Source organism: Gastrolobium bilobum, unplaced genomic scaffold (assembly GCF_033153095.1).
Source record: "Gastrolobium bilobum isolate Gb01-03AN ecotype WA unplaced genomic scaffold, APGP_CSIRO_Gbil_v1 utg12049, whole genome shotgun sequence".
Taxonomy (NCBI): Eukaryota; Viridiplantae; Streptophyta; class Magnoliopsida; order Fabales; family Fabaceae; genus Gastrolobium; species Gastrolobium bilobum.
Window position 1 is genome coordinate 80,581 of NW_026896830.1, and position 25,104 is coordinate 105,684.

Consider the following 25,104-nt stretch of genomic DNA (forward strand, 5'->3'; position numbering starts at 1 on the left):
GAGGCTAACGGAGTCTTAGTCCAAGAAGTTATTTTTTTTACATTTTAGTGATTCTGAGCATAATTTATACAAGTTGATCACACATCTCTTTAAAATTGTTTTCTTGCATTCTCTGTTTTAGGTCGATAGGAATACTAGTTCATTGGAAGACATTCATCACGAACCAAGAAACCAAGTTGATTGTGGAGACAAGAGGATGAAGGAGGTGGAGATTTCCAATAGAACTGAGTTCGTACATGAGGAACAAGAAGATGATGATCTCACCATGACTTGGACAAAGTTATTTTCGTTGTAGTTAATAGAGGCTAACAGAGTCTTAGTCCAAGAAGTGATTTTTTTTTACATTTTACTGATTTTGAGCATAATTTATACAAGTTGATCACACATCTCTTTAAAATTGTTTTCTTGCATTCTCTGTTTTAGGTCGATAGGAATGTTAGTTCAGTGGAAGACATTCATGACGAACCAAGAAATCAAGTTGATTGTGGAGACAAGAGGATGAAGGAGGTGGAGATTTTCAATAGAACTGAGTTCGTACATGAGGAACAAGATGATGATGATCTCACCATGACTTGGCCAGAGTTACTTTCGTTGCAGATGAGAGAGGCTAACGGAGTCTTAGTCCTCATGTACGAACTCAGTTCTATTGGAAATCTCCACCTCCTTCATCCTCTTGTCTCTACAATCAACTTGGTTTCTTGGTTCGTGATGAATGTCTTGCACTGAACTAGCATTCCTATCGACCTAAAACAGAGAATGCAAGAAAACAATTTTAAAGAGATGTGTGATCAACTTGTATAAATTATGCTCACAATCACTAAAATGTAAAAAAAATTACTTCTTGGACTAAGACTCCGTTAGCCTCTCTCATTTGCAATGAAAATAACTCTGACCAAGTCATGGTGAGATCATCATCTTCTTGTTCCTCATTTACGAATCAGTTCTATTGGAAATCTCCACCTCCTTCATCCTCTTGTCTCCACAATCAACTTGGTTTCTTGGTTCGTGATGAATGTCTTCCACTGAACTAGCATTCCTATCGACCTAAAACAGAGAATGCAAGAAAACGATTTTAAAGAGATGTGTGATCAACTTGTATAAATTATGCTCAAAATCACTAAAATGTAAAAAAAATCACTTCTTGGACTAAGACTCCGTTAGCCTCTCTCATCTGCAACGAAAATAACTCTGACCAAGTCATGGTGAGATCATCATCTTCTTGTTCCTCATGTACAAACTCAGTTCTATTGGAAATCTCCACCTCCTTCATCCTCTTGTCTCCACAATCAACTTGGTTTCTTGGTTCGTGATGAATGTCTTCCACTGAACTAGCATTCCTATCGACCTAAAACAGAGAATGCAAGAAAACAATTTTAAAGAGATGTGTGATCAACTTGTATAAATTATGCTCAAAATCACTAAAATGTAAAACAAATCACTTCTTGGACTAAGACTCTGTTAGCCTCTCTCATCTGCAACGAAAATAACTCTGACCAAGTCATGGTGAGATCATCATCTTCTTGTTCCTCATGTACGAACTCAGTTCTATTGGAAATCTCCACCTCCTTCATCCTCTTGTCTCCACAATCAACTTGGTTTCTTGGTTCGTGATGAATGTCTTCCACTGAACTAGCATTCCTATCGTCCTAAAACAGAGAATGCAAGAAAACGATTTTAAAGAGATGTGTGATCAACTTGTATAAATTATGCTCAAAATCACTAAAATGTAAAAAAAATCACTTCTTGGACTAAGACTCTGTTAGCCTCTCTCATCTGCAACGAAAATAACTCTGACCAAGTCATGGTGAGATCATCATCTTCTTGTTCCTCATGTACGAACTCAGTTCTATTGGAAATCTCCACCTCCTTCATCCTCTTGTCTCGACAATCAACTTGGTTTCTTGGTTCGTGATGAATGTCTTCCACTGAACTAGCATTCCTATCGACCTAAAACAGAGAATGCAAGAAAACAATTTTAAAGAGATGTGTGATCAACTTGTATAAATTATGCTCAAACTCACTAAAATGTAAAAAAAAATCACTTCTTGGACTAAGACTCTGTTAGCCTCTCTCATCTGCAACGAAAATAACTCTGACCAAGTCATGGTGAGATCTTCATCTTCTTGTTCCTCATGTACGAACTCAGTTCTATTGGAAATCTCCACCTCCTTCATCCTCTTGTCTCCACAATCAACTTGGTTTCTTGGTTCGTGATGAATGTGTTTCACTGAACTAGCATTCCTATCGACCTAAAACAGAGAATGCAAGAAAACAATTATTAAAAGATGTGTGATCAACTTGTATAAATTATGCTCAAAATCACTAAAATGTAAAAAAAATCACTTCTTGGACTAAGACTCCGTTAGCCTCTCTCATCTGCAACGAAAATAACTATGGCCAAGTCGTGGTGAGATCATCATCTTCTTGTTCCTCATGTACGAACTCAGTTCTATTGGAAATCTCCACCTCCTTCATCCTCTTGTCTCGACAATCAACTTGGTTTCTTGGTTCGTGATGAATGTCTTCCACTGAACTAGAATTACTATCGACCTATAACAGAGAATGCAAGAAAACAATTTTAAAGAGATGTGTGATCAACTTGTATAAATTATGCTCAAAATCGCTAAAATGTAAAAAAAATCACTTCTTGGACTAAGACTCCGTTAGCCTCTCTCATCGGCAACGCAAATAACTATGGCCAAGTCGTGGTGAGATCATCATCTTCTTGTTCCTCATGTACGAACTCAGTTCTATTGGAAATCTCCACCTCCTTCATCCTCTTGTCTCCACAATCAACTTGGTTTCTTGGTTCGTGATGAATGTCTTTCACTGAACTAGCATTCCTATCGACCTAAAACAGAGAATACAAGAAAACAATTTTAAAGAGATGTGTGATCAACTTGTATAAATTATGCTCAAAATCGCTAAAATGTAAAAAAAATCACTTCTTGGACTAAGACTCTGTTAGCCTCTCTCATCTGCAACGAAAATAACTCTGACCAAGTCATGGTGAGATCATCATCTTCTTGTTCCTCAAGTACGAACTCAGTTATATTGGAAATCTCCACCTCCTTCATCCACTTGTCTCCACAATCAACTTGGTTTCTTGGTTCGTGATGAATGTCTTCCACTGAACTAGCATTCCTATCGACCCAAAACAGAGAATGCAAGAAAACAATTTTAAAGAGATGTGTGATCAACTTGTATAAATTATGCTCAAAATCACTAAAATGTAAAAAAAATCACTTCTTGGACTAAGACTCTGTTAGCCTCTCTCATCTGCAACGAAAATAACTCTGACCAAGTCATGGTGAGATCATCATCTTCTTGTTCCTCATGTACGAACTCAGTTCTATTGGAAATCTCCACCTCCTTCATCCTCTTGTCTCCACAATCAACTTGGTTTCTTGGTTCGTGATGAATGTCTTCCACTGAACTAGCATTCCTATCGTCCTAAAACAGAGAATGCAAGAAAACGATTTTAAAGAGATGTGTGATCAACTTGTATAAATTATGCTCAAAATCACTAAAATGTAAAAAAAATCACTTCTTGGACTAAGACTCTGTTAGCCTCTCTCATCTGCAACGAAAATAACTCTGACCAAGTCATGGTGAGATCATCATCTTCTTGTTCCTCATGTACGAACTCAGTTCTATTGGAAATCTCCACCTCCTTCATCCTCTTGTCTCGACAATCAACTTGGTTTCTTGGTTCGTGATGAATGTCTTCCACTGAACTAGCATTCCTATCGACCTAAAACAGAGAATGCAAGAAAACAATTTTAAAGAGATGTGTGATCAACTTGTATAAATTATGCTCAAACTCACTAAAATGTAAAAAAAAATCACTTCTTGGACTAAGACTCTGTTAGCCTCTCTCATCTGCAACGAAAATAACTCTGACCAAGTCATGGTGAGATCTTCATCTTCTTGTTCCTCATGTACGAACTCAGTTCTATTGGAAATCTCCACCTCCTTCATCCTCTTGTCTCCACAATCAACTTGGTTTCTTGGTTCGTGATGAATGTGTTTCACTGAACTAGCATTCCTATCGACCTAAAACAGAGAATGCAAGAAAACAATTATTAAAAGATGTGTGATCAACTTGTATAAATTATGCTCAAAATCACTAAAATGTAAAAAAAATCACTTCTTGGACTAAGACTCCGTTAGCCTCTCTCATCTGCAACGAAAATAACTATGGCCAAGTCGTGGTGAGATCATCATCTTCTTGTTCCTCATGTACGAACTCAGTTCTATTGGAAATCTCCACCTCCTTCATCCTCTTGTCTCCACAATCAACTTGGTTTCTTGGTTCGTGATGAATGTCTTCCACTGAACTAGCATTCCTATCGACCTAAAACAGAGAATGCAAGAAAACAATTTTAAAGAGATGTGTGATCAACTTGTATAAATTATGCTCAAAATCGCTAAAATGTAAAAAAAATCACTTCTTGGACTAAGACTCCGTTAGCCTCTCTCATCGGCAACGAAAATAACTATGGCCAAGTCGTGGTGAGATCATCATCTTCTTGTTCCTCATGTACGAACTCAGTTCTATTGGAAATCTCCACCTCCTTCATCCTCTTGTCTCCACAATCAACTTGGTTTCTTGGTTCGTGATGAATGTCTTCCACTGAACTAGCATTCCTATCGACCTAAAACAGAGAATGCAAGAAAACAATTTTAAAGAGATGTGTGATCAACTTGTATAAATTATGCTCAAAATCGCTAAAATGTAAAAAAAATCACTTCTTGGACTAAGACTCTGTTAGCCTCTCTCATCTGCAACGAAAATAACTCTGACCAAGTCATGGTGAGATCATCATCTTCTTGTTCCTCAAGTACGAACTCAGTTCTATTGGAAATCTCCACCTCCTTCATCCACTTGTCTCCACAATCAACTTGGTTTCTTGGTTCGTGATGAATGTCTTCCACTGAACTAGCATTCCTATCGACCTAAAACAGAGAATGCAAGAAAACAATTTTAAAGAGATGTGTGATCAACTTGTATAAATTATGCTCAAAATCACTAAAATGTAAAAAAAATCACTTCTTGGACTAAGACTCTGTTAGCCTCTCTCATCTGCAACGAAAATAACTCTGACCAAGTCATGGTGAGATCATCATCTTCTTGTTCCTCATGTACGAACTCAGTTCTATTGGAAATCTCCACCTCCTTCATCCTCTTGTCTCCACAATCAACTTGGTTTCTTGGTTCGTGATGAATGTGTTTCACTGAACTAGCATTCCTATCGACCTAAAACAGAGAATGCAAGAAAACAATTATTAAAAGATGTGTGATCAACTTGTATAAATTATGCTCAAAATCACTAAAATGTAAAAAAAATCACTTCTTGGACTAAGACTCCGTTAGCCTCTCTCATCTGCAACGAAAATAACTATGGCCAAGTCGTGGTGAGATCATCATCTTCTTGTTCCTCATGTACGAACTCAGTTCTATTGGAAATCTCCACCTCCTTCATCCTCTTGTCTCCACAATCAACTTGGTTTCTTGGTTCGTGATGAATGTCTTCCACTGAACTAGCATTCCTATCGACCTAAAACAGAGAATGCAAGAAAACAATTTTAAAGAGATGTGTGATCAACTTGTATAAATTATGCTCAAAATCGCTAAAATGTAAAAAAAATCACTTCTTGGACTAAGACTCCGTTAGCCTCTCTCATCGGCAACGAAAATAACTATGGCCAAGTCGTGGTGAGATCATCATCTTCTTGTTCCTCATGTACGAACTCAGTTCTATTGGAAATCTCCACCTCCTTCATCCTCTTGTCTCCACAATCAACTTGGTTTCTTGGTTCGTGATGAATGTCTTCCACTGAACTAGCATTCCTATCGACCTAAAACAGAGAATGCAAGAAAACAATTTTAAAGAGATGTGTGATCAACTTGTATAAATTATGCTCAAAATCGCTAAAATGTAAAAAAAATCACTTCTTGGACTAAGACTACGTTAGCCTCTCTCAACTGCAACGAAAATAACTCTGACCAAGTCATGGTGAGATCATCATCTTCTTGTTCCTCATGTACGAACTCAGTTCTATTGGAAATCTCCACCTCCTTCATCCTCTTGTCTCCACAATCAACTTGGTTTCTTGGTTCGTGATGAATGTGTTTCACTGAACTAGCATTCCTATCGACCTAAAACAGAGAATGCAAGAAAACAATTATTAAAAGATGTGTGATCAACTTGTATAAATTATGCTCAAAATCACTAAAATGTAAAAAAAATCACTTCTTGGACTAAGACTCCGTTAGCCTCTCTCATCTGCAACGAAAATAACTATGGCCAAGTCGTGGTGAGATCATCATCTTCTTGTTCCTCATGTACAAACTCAGTTCTATTGGAAATCTCCACCTCCTTCATCCTCTTGTCTCCACAATCAACTTGGTTTCTTGGTTCGTGATGAATGTCTTCCACTGAACTAGCATTCCTATCGACCTAAAACAGAGAATGCAAGAAAACAATTTTAAAGAGATGTGTGATCAACTTGTATAAATTATGCTCAAAATCGCTAAAATGTAAAAAAAATCACTTCTTGGACTAAGACTCCGTTAGCCTCTCTCATCGGCAACGAAAATAACTATGGCCAAGTCGTGGTGAGATCATCATCTTCTGGTTCCTCATGTACGAACTCAGTTCTATTGAAAATCTCCACCTCCTTCATCCTCTTGTCTCCACAATCAACTTGGTTTCTTGGTTCGTGATGAATGTCTTCCACTGAACTAGCATTCCTATCGACCTAAAACAGAGAATGCAAGAAAACAATTTTAAAGAGATGTGTGATCAACTTGTATAAATTATGCTCAAAATCGCTAAAATGTAAAAAAAAATCACTTCTTGGACTAAGACTACGTTAGCCTCTCTCATCTGCAACGAAAATAACTCTGACCAAGTCATGGTGAGATCATCATCTTCTTGTTCCTCATGTACGAACTCAGTTCTATTGGAAATCTCCACCTCCTTCATCCTCTTGTCTCCACAATCAACTTGGTTTCTTGGTTCGTGATGAATGTCTTCCACTGAACTAGCATTCCTATCGACCTAAAATAGAGAATGCAAGAAAACAATTCTAAAGAGATGTGTGATCAACTTGTATAAATTATGCTCAAAATCACTAAAATGTAAAAAAAAAATCACTTCTTGGACTAAGACTCCGTTAGCCTCTCTCATCTGCAACGAAATAACTCTGGCCAAGTCATGGTGAGATCATCATCTTCTTGTTCCTCATGTACGAACTCAGTTATATTGGAAATCTCCACCTCCTTCATCCTCTTGTCTCCACAATCAACTTGGTTTCTTGGTTCGTGATGAATGTGTTCCACTGAACTAGCATTCCTATCGACATAAAACAGAGAATGCAAGAAAACAATTATTAAAAGATGTGTGATCAACTTGTATAAATTATGCTCAAAATCACTAAAATGTAAAAAAAATCACTTCTTGGACTAAGACTCTGTTAGCCTCTCTCATCTGCAACGAAAATAACTCTGACCAAGTCATGGTGAGATCATCATCTTCTTGTTCCTCATGTACGAACTCAGTTCTATTGGAAATCTCCACCTCCTTCATCCTCTTGACTCCACAATCAACTTGGTTTCTTGGTTCGTGATGAATGTCTTCCACTGAACTAGCATTCCTATCGAGCTAAAACAGAGAATGCAAGAAAACAATTTTAAAGAGATGTGTGATCAACTTGTATAAATTATGCTCAAAATCGCTAAAATGTTAAAAAAATCACTTCTTTGACTAAGACTCCGTTAGCCTCTCTCATCTGCAACGAAAATAACTCTGACCAAGTCATGGTGAGATCATCATCTTCTTGTTCCTCATGTACGAACTCAGTTCTATTGGAAATCTCCACCTCCTTCATCCTCTTGTCTCCACAATCAACTTGGTTTCTTGGTTCGTGATGAATGTCTTCCACTGAACTAGCATTCCTATCGACCTAAAACAGAGAATGCAAGAAAACAATTTTAAAGAGATGTGTGATCAACTTGTATAAATTATGCTCAAACTCACTAAAATGTAAAAAAAAAATCACTTCTTAGACTAAGACTCTGTTAGCCTCTCTCATCTGCAACGAAAATAACTCTGACCAAGTCATGGTGAGATCTTCATCTTCTTGTTCCTCATGTACGAACTCATTTCTATTGGAAATCTCCACCTCCTTCATCCTCTTGTCTCCACAATCAACTTGGTTTCTTGGTTCGTGATGAATGTCTTCCACTGAACTAGCATTCCTATCGACCTAAAACAGAGAATGCAAGAAAACAATTTTAAAGAGATGTGTGATCAACTTGTATAAATTATGCTCAAAATCACTAAAATGTAAAAAAAAAAATCACTTCTTGGACTAAGACTCTGTTAGCCTCTCTCATCTGCAACGAAAATAACTCTTGCCAAGTCATGGTGAGATCATCATCTTCTTGTTCCTCATGTACGAACTCAGTTATATTGGAAATCTCCACCTCCTTCATCCTCTTGTCTCCACAATCAACTTGGTTTCTTGGTTCGTGATGAATGTCTTCCACTGAACTAACATTCCTATCGACCTAAAACAAAGAATACAAGAAAACAATTTTAAAGAGATGTGTGATCAACTTGTATAATTTATGCTCAGAATCACTAAAATGTAAAAACAAGCACTTCCTGGACGAAGACTCTGTTAACCTCTCTCATCTGCAATGAAAATAACTGTGGCCAAGTCATGGTGAGATCATCATCTTCTTGTTCCTTATATACGAACTCAGTTCTATTGGAAATCTCCACCTCCAGCTTCATTCTCTTGTCTCCACAATCAACTTGGTTTCTTGGTTCGTCATGAATGTCTTCCACTGAACTAACATTCCTATCGACCTAAAACAGAGAATGCAAGAAAACAATTTTAAAGAGATGTGTGATCAACTTGTATAAATTATGCTCAGAATCACACGAACATGAGGAATAAGAAGATGAGGATCTCACCATGACTTGGCCAGAGTTATTTTCGCTGCAGATGAGAGAGGCTAATGGAGTCTTAGTCCAAGAAGAAGAGATCCAATTGCTTAACAATACATTTTACCATGAAATTTTATTGGACAGGTTACGCCATCCCACTTATGATTTTCCATTGGTCTTGTTCCTTAAGTTTTTAAGGGTCTTGTACTCTTTGCTTTTTGTTTTTAGGGGCTTAAACATGCTACTATAATTTCTTGTATACTTTTAATTGTTTTGTTTTTACGGGGTTTAAACTTGCTACTTTAATTTCTTGTATACTTTAAATTGTTAAGGATTTTGTAAATAATGATAATAATAATAATAATAACATCCATATTTTGGTTTGTTTGAACTTATAAGTAAGATGGGTTTGGAACTTCCGTGGACAATGACCACCATACGGTATGAATGGATCCTTTCATGTCCCTTCTTAACATGATAATGAAAATTTTTAGTCATTCCACAAATCAATTGATAACACGTTTAATGATAAAGCTCATAAATAACAAAAGATAGCATTGTCATTTTAATTATTGTCTATTGACAATAAATGATTATTTTTTTTTCATATTTTCACATAATATGATCTTGTTAAATAGATACACTAGTTAATCTAGTGGATCCGTATCCCATTAATCTTGTGGGTAAAAAAAGACAAATTTTGGTGCACAAAATTCTTGATTTTTTTCTAAATATTATTGGTTTCATGTTTTTTTTAATCAAAGTTCAAATTAAATACCTTTCATGAAATAGTTTAATTTGTAAAATCCATGAAATAATTTCCACTAAGAATTGTATTGTAACAATTTCATATTCAATGCACAACAATTTATCTACGGAACTGACAGTGGCAGACCTAGGAATTTTTCCTGTGGGGAGCTAAAAATTAAACATTTATTTCTCTCTTCAATTATAATATATGAGAGGCCAAAATATGAAAAATTAAATATTTGTTCCTCTCTTCAACCACAATATGTGGGAGGCCAAAACACCAATCCAGAGAACATAACTCATAAATACCTCTTTTAACTTGTTATAGATAGAAAGAAGAAGACAGAGACATAGAGAGAGGTGGAAGATGTCACAGTAAAATCTACTATCAATTTGAAAAAAATTACACCTTTTCAACCCCTAAAATGAACATTTTTTATGCAAAGAAAACAAAGAAAAAGAGAAGAGAGCAAATGTTTAGATTTCACAAAAAGTATGTACTAATTACTATAATCTAAATAGATAATTAAAAGCAGACCCCTCTCATTTCTTAACCTCTTTTTCTATTTACTCACTGTTAGCTCAACAAGAAAAAATGACAAAGATAAATCAGAAGAGACAAATTACCAAGAAGCACAATCACCAAAACCCTTATGTCCCTCACTTCCCTCTCTGTCACAAATCATCAGAAAAGGAGAGGGATTGAAAGAATAAGGTTCATTCTTTCATAAGACTCTCGGACTTCTTATTTTTATTCATGGATGGGAAGATTTGTGCTAACATCTAAGCATAATAAAAGTTGAAACTGAAGTCGAAATTTAAACTATAATTTAAGGGGGAAGGTTATATTTATAAACTTTTTGTTTAGAAACTCTTACAAACTACACTGTGTCTGACCGTCATACTTTAATCAAGAGTGTATGACTGGTCATATTTAGTGTAATTCGTAAAAAAAATGGTAAACAGATCTTTCCCCATAATTTAATGTTAATTCTATATGCTAATTGTTACCACCAGGTCTGTGCCAACAAACAAGCGCCACGTAGCTAAAAGAATTTGAACTAAGAGAAATCATGTAGCTCTATTGGTGGTCACTGATACTCCCAACACTGTGATGTAATCTTAAATAAACCTATTTTTTGTTAAAGCAAAAAAAGACAATAAAACATTAAATCTTGGATTTGATAATCATGACTTTCTTTTCTCTATCTCTTAACTCTCTCTAAAACTCTCAAACTAAACCAAGAGCTTACTTTTCAATTTGACAAGATCTAATCATGTTACTGTACTCTTTCTCATTCTTTTTTGAGTAAATATCATTTTTGGTCTTCAGCAAAGTTCACGATGCCCGCTTTAGTCCCTAGCAAATAAAAAGACTATTTGTGATCCCTAAGAAATTCAAAATGGACTCATTTAGTTGAAATCGTGGTCCCTCATAAATTCAAAAAAGACTCACATTAGTCCCTCAAAAGGACTAAAATGAGTCCATTTTGAATTTCTTAGGGACCACGAATAGCCTTTTTATTTGCTAGGGACTAAAGCAGGCATCGTGAAATTTGCTGAGGCCTAAAAAGAGTATTTACTCTTCTTTTTTTGTTTTGTTCATTTCGTTAACTTTCTTGGAGGGAGAAAAAAAGCAATCAGAGTTAGAGGGGTTTCGATAGATATAGGACCTGAGAATATAAAGAAGCTCTATGTAACAGCCCGTTACGTACCGGTAATGTTATCATTGCATATGGTATTAAGCGCAGTTACAATCACAGTAATTGAGTTACTTAAATTACGGGTAAACTTTTTCCTTTCTTACATTCTTTGCTTTAAACATTAACCATTTCCGTAATCAATTAAAACAACGCAATAATTGTAAATGCAAAGCTCGCGGAAACATAAAACATACCAAATATAATCTCTCTAAGCAATACCATTTATTTTAGAGTTTATAAAAACACATTTTCAAAATTTACACTGTGGTAATCGATTACCACCTTGAGGTAATCGATTACCAAAGGTTACTGTAGAAGTCAGAACCTCAAATTGGGCTCCCCTGTTTTCTGGTAATCGATTACCAGAGATTGGTAATCGATTACTGAACTAGGTAATCGATTACCAATGCTCTGGTAATCGATTACTTTGAGGACAGAAGCTCAATTTTTCGTCCCCTGTTGCAGGTAATCGATTATCAGTGAAAAGTAATCGATTACTATGCAGTAAAAATGACAGATGACAGCTTTTTAGACCCAAAATGAGTGGTGTAACATACTCCTAACACCTTGATACTTATTATACACTTTACACATGTCCTAATGTAGGCTCTAAGCCCTTCCATCATGCATATTCATTAACCAATGCATCATTACAACCATTTGCAATATCATGGCCATTTTACACAACCAATAGTTTATTTACAACTCAAGTCCTCCAATGCCTCAAAATACTATTATGTGGCCATGGACAAGTCCCATGCTCACCCAAATACAAAAATAACAAGAGGTATAACTATACATCAATCTGAAAGAACTTAACATATGGTCATAAATATATAAGAGCATGGCAATATCCACATGCAACAAGTTCATAACCTAAGTCCAAAATATTAAATACTATGCTATGTACATCAAATGGAATCCTTCAATATGTCATACTCTCCAAATGCACCTCACGCTCTACTCCTCCACTACACGGGCCTCTTGCCCGGAGATCCACCATGCTCAGCAAGACCTGAAATGATGTCCCCAAACGCGGGGTGAGATATACAAATATATCTCAGTAAACCAAGGGTACTAGAGGATCACTCCACCCCATGTCTCACTCAATGTGCATACAATGATCATATATCACACAACAACAACTGGGCACAAATCCAAGGACATCCACATCAGGATTCCCTTAAAGGACCCCATCATATAACTCCCGGAATCTTCCTAGTGCCTCTCCCATGATTGAGACGACCCCATGGCAAAATCCAACTGGAACTCCTCATGAGCCCTATCCAGCGGAAGTCCCACGTTTGGATCATCCTGGTACCGCTCCCAGAGTCGGCCCCACGACAACAACCAGACCGGAATCCCCAAAGGATATCTCCAGCGGAAGTCCAAACCAACACACATCTACTGGCCAGAGATCACAATTATATCACACAACATGCTCCAAGCATGTCACACAATCATGTCAATAATGCATGAACATACATTTACATATAATCAAAGGCATCAAATCAAACCACGACCTTCCACTAGGTGTGGTGGAACACACGAGGGAATAAAACCCAAGTTCCAAAGGTTTACCTCATTCCGAAGCCAATGCTCCTCAACGTAAGCTCCAAGCTTGATTCTCCTCTATTGAGTCCGAGAGAGGAAACCTATAATGATCAATCAACATGATCATCAACACAATTTCAAGACAACCAATTCACTTTTAAATACAATAATTCTCAACAAAACAACTTAGGCCTAATGGCCAACTACGTTTAATCCAATTACTTCAACCATTTTAGTCACTAAACTAAATCATCATTTATGCACTAAGGCATCACTCATTGGTTATACCACCTTTTCACATCATTTTCCTTATTTCCTTCAATATGGTTAAAATCTCACACACACAACACATCCAACATTCCTCCTTTCAATTTCACTACATCAAACCAACCTACCATTCATTTAAACACCAATCACGATCATATAACATCAACCATATCATTTTTACATCATCTAACCATCGATGACCTCAATAGGTCGAATTCTTCATTCCCATCAACCTAGGGGTATTCAATCCAATTCCACACTCACACTCATCATATAATCGTATTATTTACACATTACCAACCATCAATTGTACACATTTTTCACCTCCATAATTTCTTCCAACCATTACATGGTTCGAATTCCTCACTAGATGGTACTCCCAAGGTTTTTCATCCATTCTAACAATTATTCACTTCATATAATCCTACCATTTATACATACCAACCAACAATCAACAATTTTCAACCAATACATTCATGATCACAACCCACATTTTCATCAATTTTCACTAAGTTACAAAATCCAATATTACTATAAATTTTATTGCATAAATCATCACTATACATCATCACAAGCAATAAATTAAAAAGGGACAACACCATTAAAGGTTCCAAACTACCCCCATTCATCATACATCATCAAAACCCTAACCATTATATGATCTCATTTAAAACAAAGTGAGGGTGAGAAACCTTACCACCAATAGCTTCCAATGATCCTAGGGATTGGTCTCCAAGCAATGATTCAACCCAAAGACCCCCAAAAATTCTCCAAAATCCTCCAAAATCGTCGCTGAATATGGGGTTTTTCTCAAGATGTGGTGGTTTTCATGGCTTAATACTACTACCAATGGATTAGGAAGGTTGTTTCCAACAAATTTCAAGCCAAGAATCACTTGAATCGGTCAAGAAATGAAGAAGTTGCAAGAGGAAGAAAGGATTCAAGGTCATGGCTATGGAAAATGAGAAACTCACGGGAGAGGAGAAGAAAAATGGAGAGAGAATGTCATGTAATTGTGACTTTTAAGTCGCTTAAACCATTAGTGGGTCGCACACGCGATTTAACTTTAATCAATCACCTAATTCCGATCACAAATTCATAATCTACATATTTTTCTGGTCCATGACATATTTTTGTTTCCTAAAAATACTGATAAAAATTTCACTCTTATCGGTGCAATTATACCGCAGTATTTTACACCGGAAAAATCACTATTCATTAAATTTTTCGAAACTTGCCTATCCACTCGATTTTTCGTCCTGAATCCATTTCCGGCATTATTTTTATCATTTGAGGTCTTCTACTCAATTTTTCATGCCTAGGGATACATGTTTGGTAATTTACCATTTTGCCCTTTTCACACAGTTTGGCCTTAATTTTCGGATTTTCGTTAATCCTTCTCTTCTAACCCACATTATAGCATATAATTTCATATTTAGATTTACGAGGTGTTATACTCTATAAATTCTCTGCGGTGGGAGAAAATTACTTCACATTAATGGAGAGAAAAATTAAAATTTCTTGCATTATACTTATGTTTAAAAATTTCTTCAAATTTTGAGTGGGGCGGCCGCCAACCCTAGCACCCCTGGATTCGCCCCTGGGAACAGAGGTATTGCAACTAAGGTGTATTATATAACCTTTATAATTGTAATTTTTACTTGATTTTCGATTTTAAATTTTTTTGAATAATAGGCATTCGGTTGAAACGACAGTTAAGACAGTTTTTTTTTAATCATGTGGATTAATTTTTTATTAAAAGATTTTAGTAACAATTTCAATAACTTCTTTGATTTTATGACGTGGGGCTCAAGTCAATTATTAACCTATATATAAGTCAAAGTGAGAATGTGTCGCTCGATAGATAATATCCGATTAATTCATTACAGATACTTTACGATATTAATCATGGGTCTTATGTTGTATGAGATTTATCTCTCATATTACATTTACATAAAAAGATATTCCTAATTTTTTTCTTATTTTAAAAATTAGTGAGTTCTACTTTATTTGTCTTACGACATATATATCATATTTTTTTATATTGCATGAGATTTAGATTTATCTCTTACATTACATTCACATGAAAAAATGTGCTCTTTTTTTTTCTTTTTTCTTTTTTTATTTTAAAAATTGGTAAGTCCCATTTTATTTGTCTCACAACATATATTACACTCACATAAATTGTATATTGTAATCTTTTATTTGAGTACTTTCTTTTTTTATAATGATATTGAAAGAAAAATGGTCTTGAAGGTCGTAGGAATGTGAGGATGAAAACAAAATTTTCAAAGCGGAATTACACATACCATATCAAGAAACATGCTTTAGGACATGGATGTTACCTTGTTTGCTTTCCAAAACTTGAAGATGATCAAGGTGAGGCTTGAAGATACAAGCCCTCTAATGTTGATCCACACCACCCTTTGTCAAGATGGAAGAACTCTTCTTCAAGGCCACCAACGAACACCAAGGGAGGCAAGCTAGGCGTCCCTAATGGAGAGGTAGGAGGCAAGGTTTCAAGGTGTTTAGTTGAGTGAATTTTCAGCAAGAAAAAACACAAAAGTGGCGCATGGAATTTACTTAGAAAGTGCTAGGTAATTTTCAAAATTCTCTTAAGAAAAACCTCACAAAAGGATGACCAAAGGAGATGAGAGAATGAGTGAATAAAAATCTGATTTCTTCACTCAAAAATCAGCCCTATGTAGCGCACACTAGGAGAGGAATGAGTGGAGTTATTGCAAATCAAATCTTGCCAACAACCTCCTATCATATCCTCATGATATCAAGTGCATATCTCAACAAAAATCTGACTTAACAACCATCATATGACCAGCCATATGGTGCGCCCCATTCAGCCTCAAAACAGTCCAGATACGTTGAGCAGTTGCATTCAAACTTGAACAAACTCACTCACTTATTCTCTCAACAAACCAAATCTTATTGGAGCTCATTTGGTTGATCCTATGACCATCACAAGACCCCAAAATCAGCGCCTCAAATCAGCCTTGGATGATGCTCAAAGATCTCCTCTTGATACTTGGGATTTGTTCCAACAAGATCTTACCTTATCCTTTTGTTATGAAACAACTTTTCATAGCCAATTCAAATTCAAATTCAAACATTTAAATTCAAACATTCAAACATTTAAATTCAAAATTCAAATTCAAAATTTAAATTCTAAACTCTACATTCAAATTTCAAATTTCAAATTCAAAATTTGTATTTCAAAATTCAAAATTTAAATATTTGATAATTAATTTAACTAATTAAATTAATTAATAATGTCTTGGACCATCCAAGCCCATTATATGATCCATGCGCCCTTTTGGTGGGCTTCCAAACTTCTTCTTGGGCTAACAACCATTATTAGGCCCAATACCTTTAATGCTATATTATCATGACAATAAGGTGTGAGTGTGTGACCCATTAGCCCAACATAGCCACTGACATAAATGAGCTTGGACCCAACAAGCCCATAACTCATCTAATGACAACACAGAGCACTAGCAATGCTTTGTTGCCTCAGAGCTAGTTAGGTTAATGACATAATCATCCTATTACACATATTTGGTTACCGTATAGATTTCCTTTCGTCTCGGTTAAATTCCCATTAAACCTAGGGTAAGGAAATGTATCAACCCTTGCGGTTTAGGGAAAGCTTTATTCAAAATAGGGAATCTTCAATTTACTGACTCTAAAGACAAATCATCTCATGATCTCTTTTACTATGCATAGATTCCCGAGTCCTAGTTAATGTCATCCCGATTTCTCCGGTTTACAGATAACCTAATCTCTCACAGAGATTTGACGAATTCCTTCAGCTTATCACCCTAGCCCTGTGCTCTTTCAGGACAAGCCCAACAATGTACCTATCAGTCTCCTTGTTTTAGGCAGACGAGTTATACAATCAAAGCATGCTTTCTAGAACATAGTCTAGGTAATAACTTCTGGTCTAAGGAAAGACATACCCAAATATAAAGAGACTACTCTAATGATACTATCTGTGAGATTTCCTCATAGAGTCTCTTTGTGGGTCTGTTCAGTGCGAGCTATACCCTTATAGGTCCACCTACGACTTTAGCTAAGACATCTCCATATCCGTAGCACAAGAGGTCTTTACCTTGTATCCAAATACAAGTAGATAAGCCGTGCTAGTCTTACCCGAGATCACTGATCCCCATTCTCAGGGTCTCTAGACTAGGAACATAAAATTAGGAATAAACGTGGGGTATCCTTGAATCCTCATGATCGTGATCTCGTCACAGATACTCAAGAGATATTTGTTCTATTCCAAGGGGTTGATCCAGTTACTCATATAAAATATTAACAATAATATTGAGACAAAATATGAAACAGGATAAAAAGTGCTTTTATTTTTTTGCGACAATATAAAAGGTCCACATATGTCATAATCTAATCAAAATATTGTCTCTAGGACGTCCATATACTAACAGATATGGACACTATTTCTTTCGAAAAAACTTGATTAATAAATCTTGAATTAAATCTTACCCGAAAATTCTCACAAAAAAATATAATTGTAAAAAAAATGAATAAAGTTGAGTATGGAACCAAGGTAAAATTATGGATTGGATGAGGAAAACAACCTCTTTGTTATAATGTAACTCTTATGTAACGCCCGACCACTTGCAAGCATCAACGACTATCCCCACACACTAACACGAGATTTTTCAGCGTGCTTTGTCCTCACTCGCACACTTCCCGGGAAAACTTCCCAGGAGGTCACCCATCCCTGAATTGCTCCAAGTCAAGCACGCTTAACTGTGGAGTTCTTCCGATCTGGGCTACCGAAAAGTAGATGCATCTTGTTAGTATAGGTAGTACTAATTAATTCTTATAAGCTATCCTCAACTGTGCTGTCCTATACCAGCACAATCTCTGGAATCCCTCTCTTTCCGGTGTTATTCGATTCATTCATGTACCCCTCCCGCTGATAGTATGCTAGCTCTTCCACTAACCATACATTCAATTGTACATTAGCTCTTCCACTAACCACACAATTGTCAACACTTGGGATGTTACATCTTACATTTGTTCTTGCAAGTTGGGAAATCTTATGCACATAAATTTATCATTTTTGGCCTTATATTAAAAAAAAAACCTTGAAAAGACACGCACTATGGCACGGTTTGTTTTGGCGGTGTGTTATATTCACACGGGAAATTGAGTGGAATTATCTCAGTCGATAATTTGATATTAATTATAATCAAATGTTTTCCATTATATGGCATTCTGTTGGTATTGATATCAATTATAATTCAAAAATTGGAAAATAACATATTAATTAAGTAAATATAAAATTGTTATCAACTATCAAATTGATATCAATGATAACTGAAAAAGTAACTATCAATTTGTTCAATCGGAGAGGTTTAGGATGTCCATGGTTGGTAATTATATCTTGAATCAATATTCATGATTGAAGAGACGCCGCAAGGGATAGTATGTAATTGTGCACAATAATAATGACGTATAGCCAAAGGCGTGAGATGTGTACACAACGACAACTAAGAGAGTATGGAGTTCAGAGAATGTACTTGGTTGGCTTAACCCCTTATTTATAGATGAGTTACCTGGTTGAAGTTGAATTCTAGACCTCTTGGGATTATCAGGGGCCTAATATTCAATCCGTTAGTGATATAAGATTAATATATTATGAGTAAATACCATTTTTCGTCCCTGACAATATTCACGAAATCCCTTTTGGTCCCCAACAATAAAAAAAGCTCATTTTGGTCCTTAATTTTAGAAAAATAGTGCCACGTTAATCATTCTGTTAGTTGAGCTATGACGGCGTCACTAACGTGTCTGACGTGTACTGTTAAGTGGTTGACTCACATTCCACGTCGGACCAAAAACAACATCGTTGAGGTACCTTCAGTTTTTTTTCTTTCTTCTTCTCCTTTCCAATGCAAGTTCTTTCACTTGCAGCACCAAAAGCTGAAACCTTGAACCATTGCAAGTTCTTCTCTCCAATGCAAGTTCTTCTCTGCAAGTGAAGATACATCATTTATATACTTCAGTAACAACTAGCAAAGCACACTGTAACAGCCCGTTGTACACCGGTATTGTTAACATTAATTATGATATTAAGCGCAGTTACAATCACAGCAGTTCATTTATAAAAATGCGAATAAACTTTTTCCGATTATTACGCGAGCATTTAAAACATAAAAAGCGTAATAATTAAAAGTTGTGACCGTAACTGTAAACTCTTGCGGAAGACTTATTCAAACTATTTTTATAACTCACATTACTTATTATAAGATACTAAGGAGTTCCCATAAACTCACTTAGCCAATTTCCAAACTTTACGTTTTTACCTATTCGGACATGTTTCACTCTAGGTTCTTTATGCCAACTAAGCCACTTATTATTTTTGTATTGATCCTTCCACTTGCCAACACCACACAACCCATCAATTACCTTTTTAACACATAATTCATCACTCAAATAATTTCCAACAACATCAATTCCCTATTTTTCCTTTAAAGACTAAATTGCAACCTATGGCAATTCTAGGATTTCCATTCAATTTTAATCATTCCAATTCTCACACAACCTATTATATCATCATATTATCATAACCCAATTCATCAACCAAAGTCTCAACATCAAAATTCACAAGTTCAAAGTCATGATCACCAAATTTTTCTAAGTTAAATTCATCAATTTTCACCAATAAATTTCATCGCATTTCTAGCATTAATACATCATTCTAAGGCATTATCATCTAATACACATTTTCCAATTGAGCTCTCTAACAACACAAATCATCAAATTCCCCCTTAGGGTTCATGAATTCAATCCAAGAATTAAACCGTTAAAATGGTGAAGAAACTTACTCAAAAGCTTGGCACAAGACTCCTCCAAGCTATCCTAAACCATTGGAGCTCCAAACAACTCCATGAACACCATTTTTCTCCAAAATTCCGTGGCTGTAAATGGCCAATATCTCACCAAAGAGAGAGTTTCAAGGCTCAAGAGTGGTACCAATGTGTTTAGAAGGTGATTTCCATTGAATTTCAACACAAAAATCACTTGATTTAGTTAAGAAATGATGTAGTTATGGAGAAAAGAAAATCAAACCAAAAATGGCACCAAAAGGGGGGGGGGGGGGGCTGCTGTTTCACGGGAAGGAGAAGGAAATGGAGAGAGAAAGTGTCATAAAATTGAGACTTTTGAGTCACTTAAACCATAGGTGGGTCCCACACGCGATTTACTTTAATCAATCACTAGTTACAGCCACAAATTCATGACCTACATATGTTTCTTGTTCATGTCATATTTTTGTTTCCTAAAAATACTGATAAAATTTTCACGCTTATCGGTACAATTATACCGCACTATTTTTACACCGAAAATCACTATTCATCAATTTTTCCCAAAATGACTCAATTCCATCAAATTTCATCAAAATCATATTTCCTAACTCAACAAACCATTTATAACTCATATTTGAAACCTAGAGCTCAAAACTCAATCGGCACGTTTTACGGTGCAATCGTACCGCGGTATTTTTACCCGTGAAAACACTATTCACTGATTTTTCTGAAACTTGCCTGTCCACTCAATTTTTCGTTCTGAACCCATTTCCAGGGTTATTTTTACCATCTGAGACCTTCTACTCAATTTTTATCTTCCTAGGGTTGCGTGTTGGCTAATTACCGTTTTGCCCTTTCTTTGTATTTTGGCCTAATCTTTAGGATTTTCACTAATCCATCACTTGATTGCTCACTTAATATTTTAATTACTTGATTTAAAATTGTGAGGTGTTATATTCACCCCAACTTTTTAGAATTTTGTCCGCAAAATTAAATCATACCTGTCCGCTAACTCAGGATATAGCCGGAGAATCTCATCCTCCCGCTCCCAAGTAGCCTCCTCAGTTGTACGTCCTTCCCATTGAACTTTAAGCATTGGAATCACTTTGCTTCTAAGCTTCTTTTCACTGCGGTCAAGGACCTCACTAGGACCTATAGGAACCTTCAAATTCTCTCTGATTTCAATGTCGTCCGGTATCACCACATGTGATTCATCCGGAATGTAACGCCGTAGCTGCGATACATGGAAAACATCGTGCAGATTTGACAACTGTGGGGGCAAGGCAAGCTGATAGGCCACTGGTCTTACTCTTTTCATTACCTGATACGGACCAATAAAGCGAGGACTCAGCTTCCTCACGCCCAATGCACGTCCAACACCGGTAACTGGAGATAACCGTACAAACGCATGATCACCTTCTTCAAATTCAAGCGGTCTGTGTCTATTATCATAGTAACTTTTCTGCCGATTCTGTGCCTGTTTAAGTTTTTCTCTGATCATTTCAATCTGTGCTGTAGTTTCTTGCACAAAATCCGGCCCAAACCTCTCTTTATCGCCTACCTCTGTCCAACAAGTCGGAGTACGACATCTACGCCCATACAATGCCTCATATGGAGCCATGCCCAAACTGGAGTGATAACTGTTATTATAAGAGATTTCTACCAGTGATAAATATATGTCCCAAGCAGTGCCCTGCTCAAGTGTACAAGCTCTCAACATATCCTCGAGTGTCTGTATGGTCCTCTCAGTCTGACCATCAGTCTGCGGGTGATACGCAGTGCTCAGCCGAAGCTGAGTGCCAAAAGCCTGCTGCAAGGCTCCCCAAAAACAAGAAGTAAACTTCGGATCCCGGTCACTCACAATGCTAACCGGTATTCCGTGGAGCCTTACAATCTCTGTCACATATAACTTTGCCAATTTCTCAGTAGAAAAGTCCACTCGCACTGGAAGAAAATGTGCAGACTTCGTAAGTCTGTCCACTATAACCCAAATCGAATCATGACCAGCCTGAGTCCGAGGCAAACCAACAACAAAATCCATGGAGATGCTCTCCCATTTCCACTATGGTATATCTAACGGCTGAAGTAACCCTGCCGGTCTCTGATGTTCTATTTTAACCTTCTGACAAATCAAGCACTTTGACACATATTCAGCCACATCCTTCTTCATCCCAGGCCACCAGAACTTAATTTTCAGATCTTGATACATTTTTGTGGCACCCGGGTGTACAGCAAACTGACCCTTATGGGCCTCAACCATTACCTCTCCTGCTAACTCCTTGGGCACTACAATTCTGCCCTGATACAATAACAATCCCTGCTCATTCACAGATATTCCACTCTGCCCTTTCAAATATTTGACACTGTCGTTCCGTATCTGTGTTTCTTTAATCTTCTCATATAATTTATTTTCCACCCGACAGCTCTCATGCAACCCATCTGTAACCCGTGTAGTCCAGAATTCATCCACACTCCCAATAAAGACATCTGTCAGTTTCAAGTCACAGAATTGCTCAATTAATTCATTATCCCACAACATCAACTGGGATACACTGACAGACTTCCTACTCAATGCATCTGCTACCACATTAGCCTTACCCGGATTGTATTTCAACTCAAAATCATAATCTTTTAGAAATTCAACCCACCTCCGTTGTCTCATGTTCAGCTCTTTCTGATCAAACAAATACTTTAGACTCTTGTGATCACTGAACACAGCAAATTTCATCCCATACAGAAAATGCCTCCAAATTATCAAGGCAAATACTATGGCAGCAAGCTCCAAATCGTGTGTCGGATAATTCTCTTCATGAGGCCTCAACTGCCTCGAAGCATAAGCAACAACTCTCCTTTCTTGCATCAACACACACCCCAAACCTTTCTTGGAAGCATCACAATATAATTCAAACTCACCTTCCGGATCGGGGAGGGTCAACACAGGAGCAGGAGTCAATTTCTCTTTAAGGCTCGGAAAACAACTCTCACATTCCTGAGTCCACACAAAAGGAGTATCCTTTCGTGTCAATTAGGTCAATGGCAATACCATTGTAGAAAACCCCTCAATAAACCTCCGATAATATCCAGCAAGACCCAGAAAGTTGCGGATTTCAGTAACAGTTTTTGGTCGTTCCCAGTACATAACAGCATCAATTTTATTTGGGTCAACAGCAACACCCCTCTCAGAAATAACATGACCCAGAAACTGTATCTCAGATAACCAGAATTCACACTTTGACGGCTTCGCATACAACTTTTTATCCTTTAACACCTGTAACACAGTCCTCAAATGCTCACCATGCTCCTCTCTGTTCTTAGAGTATATCAAGATGTCGTCGATAAACACGATCACAAACTGATCCAAATACGGTTTAAAAATACGATTCATGTAGTCCATGAACACTGCCGGGGCATTTGTAAGCCCAAAAGGAATCACCTGATACTCGTAGTGTCCATATCTAGAACGAAAAGCCGTTTTAGGCACATCCTCTGGCCTAATCCGAATCTGATGGTATCCGGACCGGAGATCAATCTTTGAAAACACGCAGGCACCCCTCAACTGATACAACAAGTCATCAATACGCGGCAATGGGTACCTGTTCTTAACCGTAACTTTATTCAATTTCCGGTAATCAGTACACAGTCTCATGCTTCCATCCTTCTTTTTCACAAAGATCACAGGTGCTCCCCACGGGGACACACTCAGCCTAATAAAATCCTTTGCAGACAACTCCTCTATATGTTTCTTCAACTCAGCTAACTCAAGTGGCGCCATCCGGTATGGAGCCAATGAAATAGGCCCCACACCGGGCAACAATTCAATAGAAAATTCAATCTCTCTCTCAAGTGGAAATTCCGGTATCTCATCAGGGAATACATCCGCAAAACTCATTAACCACCGGAATCGTAGAAATTTCAATCTCCTTGCCACCCACTAGACCACCCAAGAAAATATAACCCTGATCCCCAGCCTTCAAGGCTTTAATAGCATTGCACATAGATAAAAAGGGAGACGGAGTAACCGAGGGCTTCTCATGAGACAATATCAACCTCTTGCCACAGCAATCAATCATTGCACAGTTTTGAGATAACCAATCCATGCCCAATATCAAATTAACAGAGGCCAGGGGCAATATAATTAAGTCAATAGTGTAACCCCTGCCTTCGTAGACAAACCCGACCTCTTTGCAAATGAAGGAGGAATCACTAACCTCCCCTGTAGCCGTAGTAATACGCATAGGGGGAATCATCCGTGATACTTTTAATCCAACCCCTTAGCCACATATTCCGCCACGAACGAGTGCGTAGCTCCAGAATCAAATAAAACAGATAAATCAATATTAGAAATGAAAATTGTACCTTTTACCAAATTTGGCGCCTTCGTCGTCTGCTGTGCATTAGTAGTATAAACACGCCCAACTGTAGGTGCAGCTGGCAAGGTCTGCAGATTCGCAGCCTGCCCAGTATTGCTCTGACAATTGTTGGCATAATGCCCAACCTTTCCACATCTGAAACAAGTCACCTGATTAACAGTACAAGGCCCTTGATGAAACCTGTTACACTTATCACAACGAGGAGCAGAATTTCTGTCATTATTCCCACTTCTCTGACCACCACCCTTTTTAAACTGACCTGGGGGTTGTCTTACTTGCAACCCCCCACCTCTATTATTGTTTTGATGGTAGCCACCTCTGTTATTATTGCCGGGAGGAGCAGATGTCCTCAAAGAACCAGATTTTGGATATCTGTTGTAGACACTTTCAACCCGTTTACACTGGGTCACAAGATCTGCAAAGTTTCTCACAACAGTATTAGACATCCTCTTCGCAATTTTCTCATTCAAACCCCTCTGAAATTTAGCAGAAAGAAACTCAGGGGTAGGCAGTACGCCCCCATAATTGGCAAATTTCACCAAATCATTAAACTTTGTCACATAAGCATCAATATTTCAAATTCACCCTGTTTAGCTTCCCGGACATCCCTGGGAAAGTATTCCTCATGAAACAGTCTCTCAAATAAAGC

At 37.1% G+C, this 25,104-nt stretch overlaps 1 protein-coding gene across 1 annotated transcript; it reads right to left on the reverse strand.

Annotated features, from left to right (window-relative positions):
• Positions 1-930: 930 nt before the first annotated feature.
• LOC133302238 (uncharacterized) lies at positions 931-25,006 on the reverse strand (the record flags this gene model as incomplete). The annotated part of the gene is made up of 30 exons (XM_061501994.1): positions 931-1,044; positions 1,139-1,345; positions 1,440-1,646; positions 1,741-1,947; positions 2,043-2,249; positions 2,440-2,550; positions 2,741-2,851; positions 2,946-3,144; positions 3,302-3,453; positions 3,548-3,754; positions 3,850-4,056; positions 4,247-4,357; positions 4,548-4,658; positions 4,753-4,959; positions 5,054-5,260; positions 5,451-5,561; positions 5,752-5,862; positions 5,975-6,163; positions 6,354-6,464; positions 6,655-6,765; positions 6,879-7,067; positions 7,259-7,361; positions 7,519-7,670; positions 7,765-7,971; positions 8,083-8,274; positions 8,372-8,578; positions 8,697-8,882; positions 19,137-19,250; positions 21,227-21,319; positions 24,605-25,006. Coding segments are annotated over 30 exons (5,043 nt in total), but the record flags the coding sequence as incomplete, so codon positions are not given.
• Between the last annotated feature and the right edge of the window lie 98 nt (positions 25,007-25,104).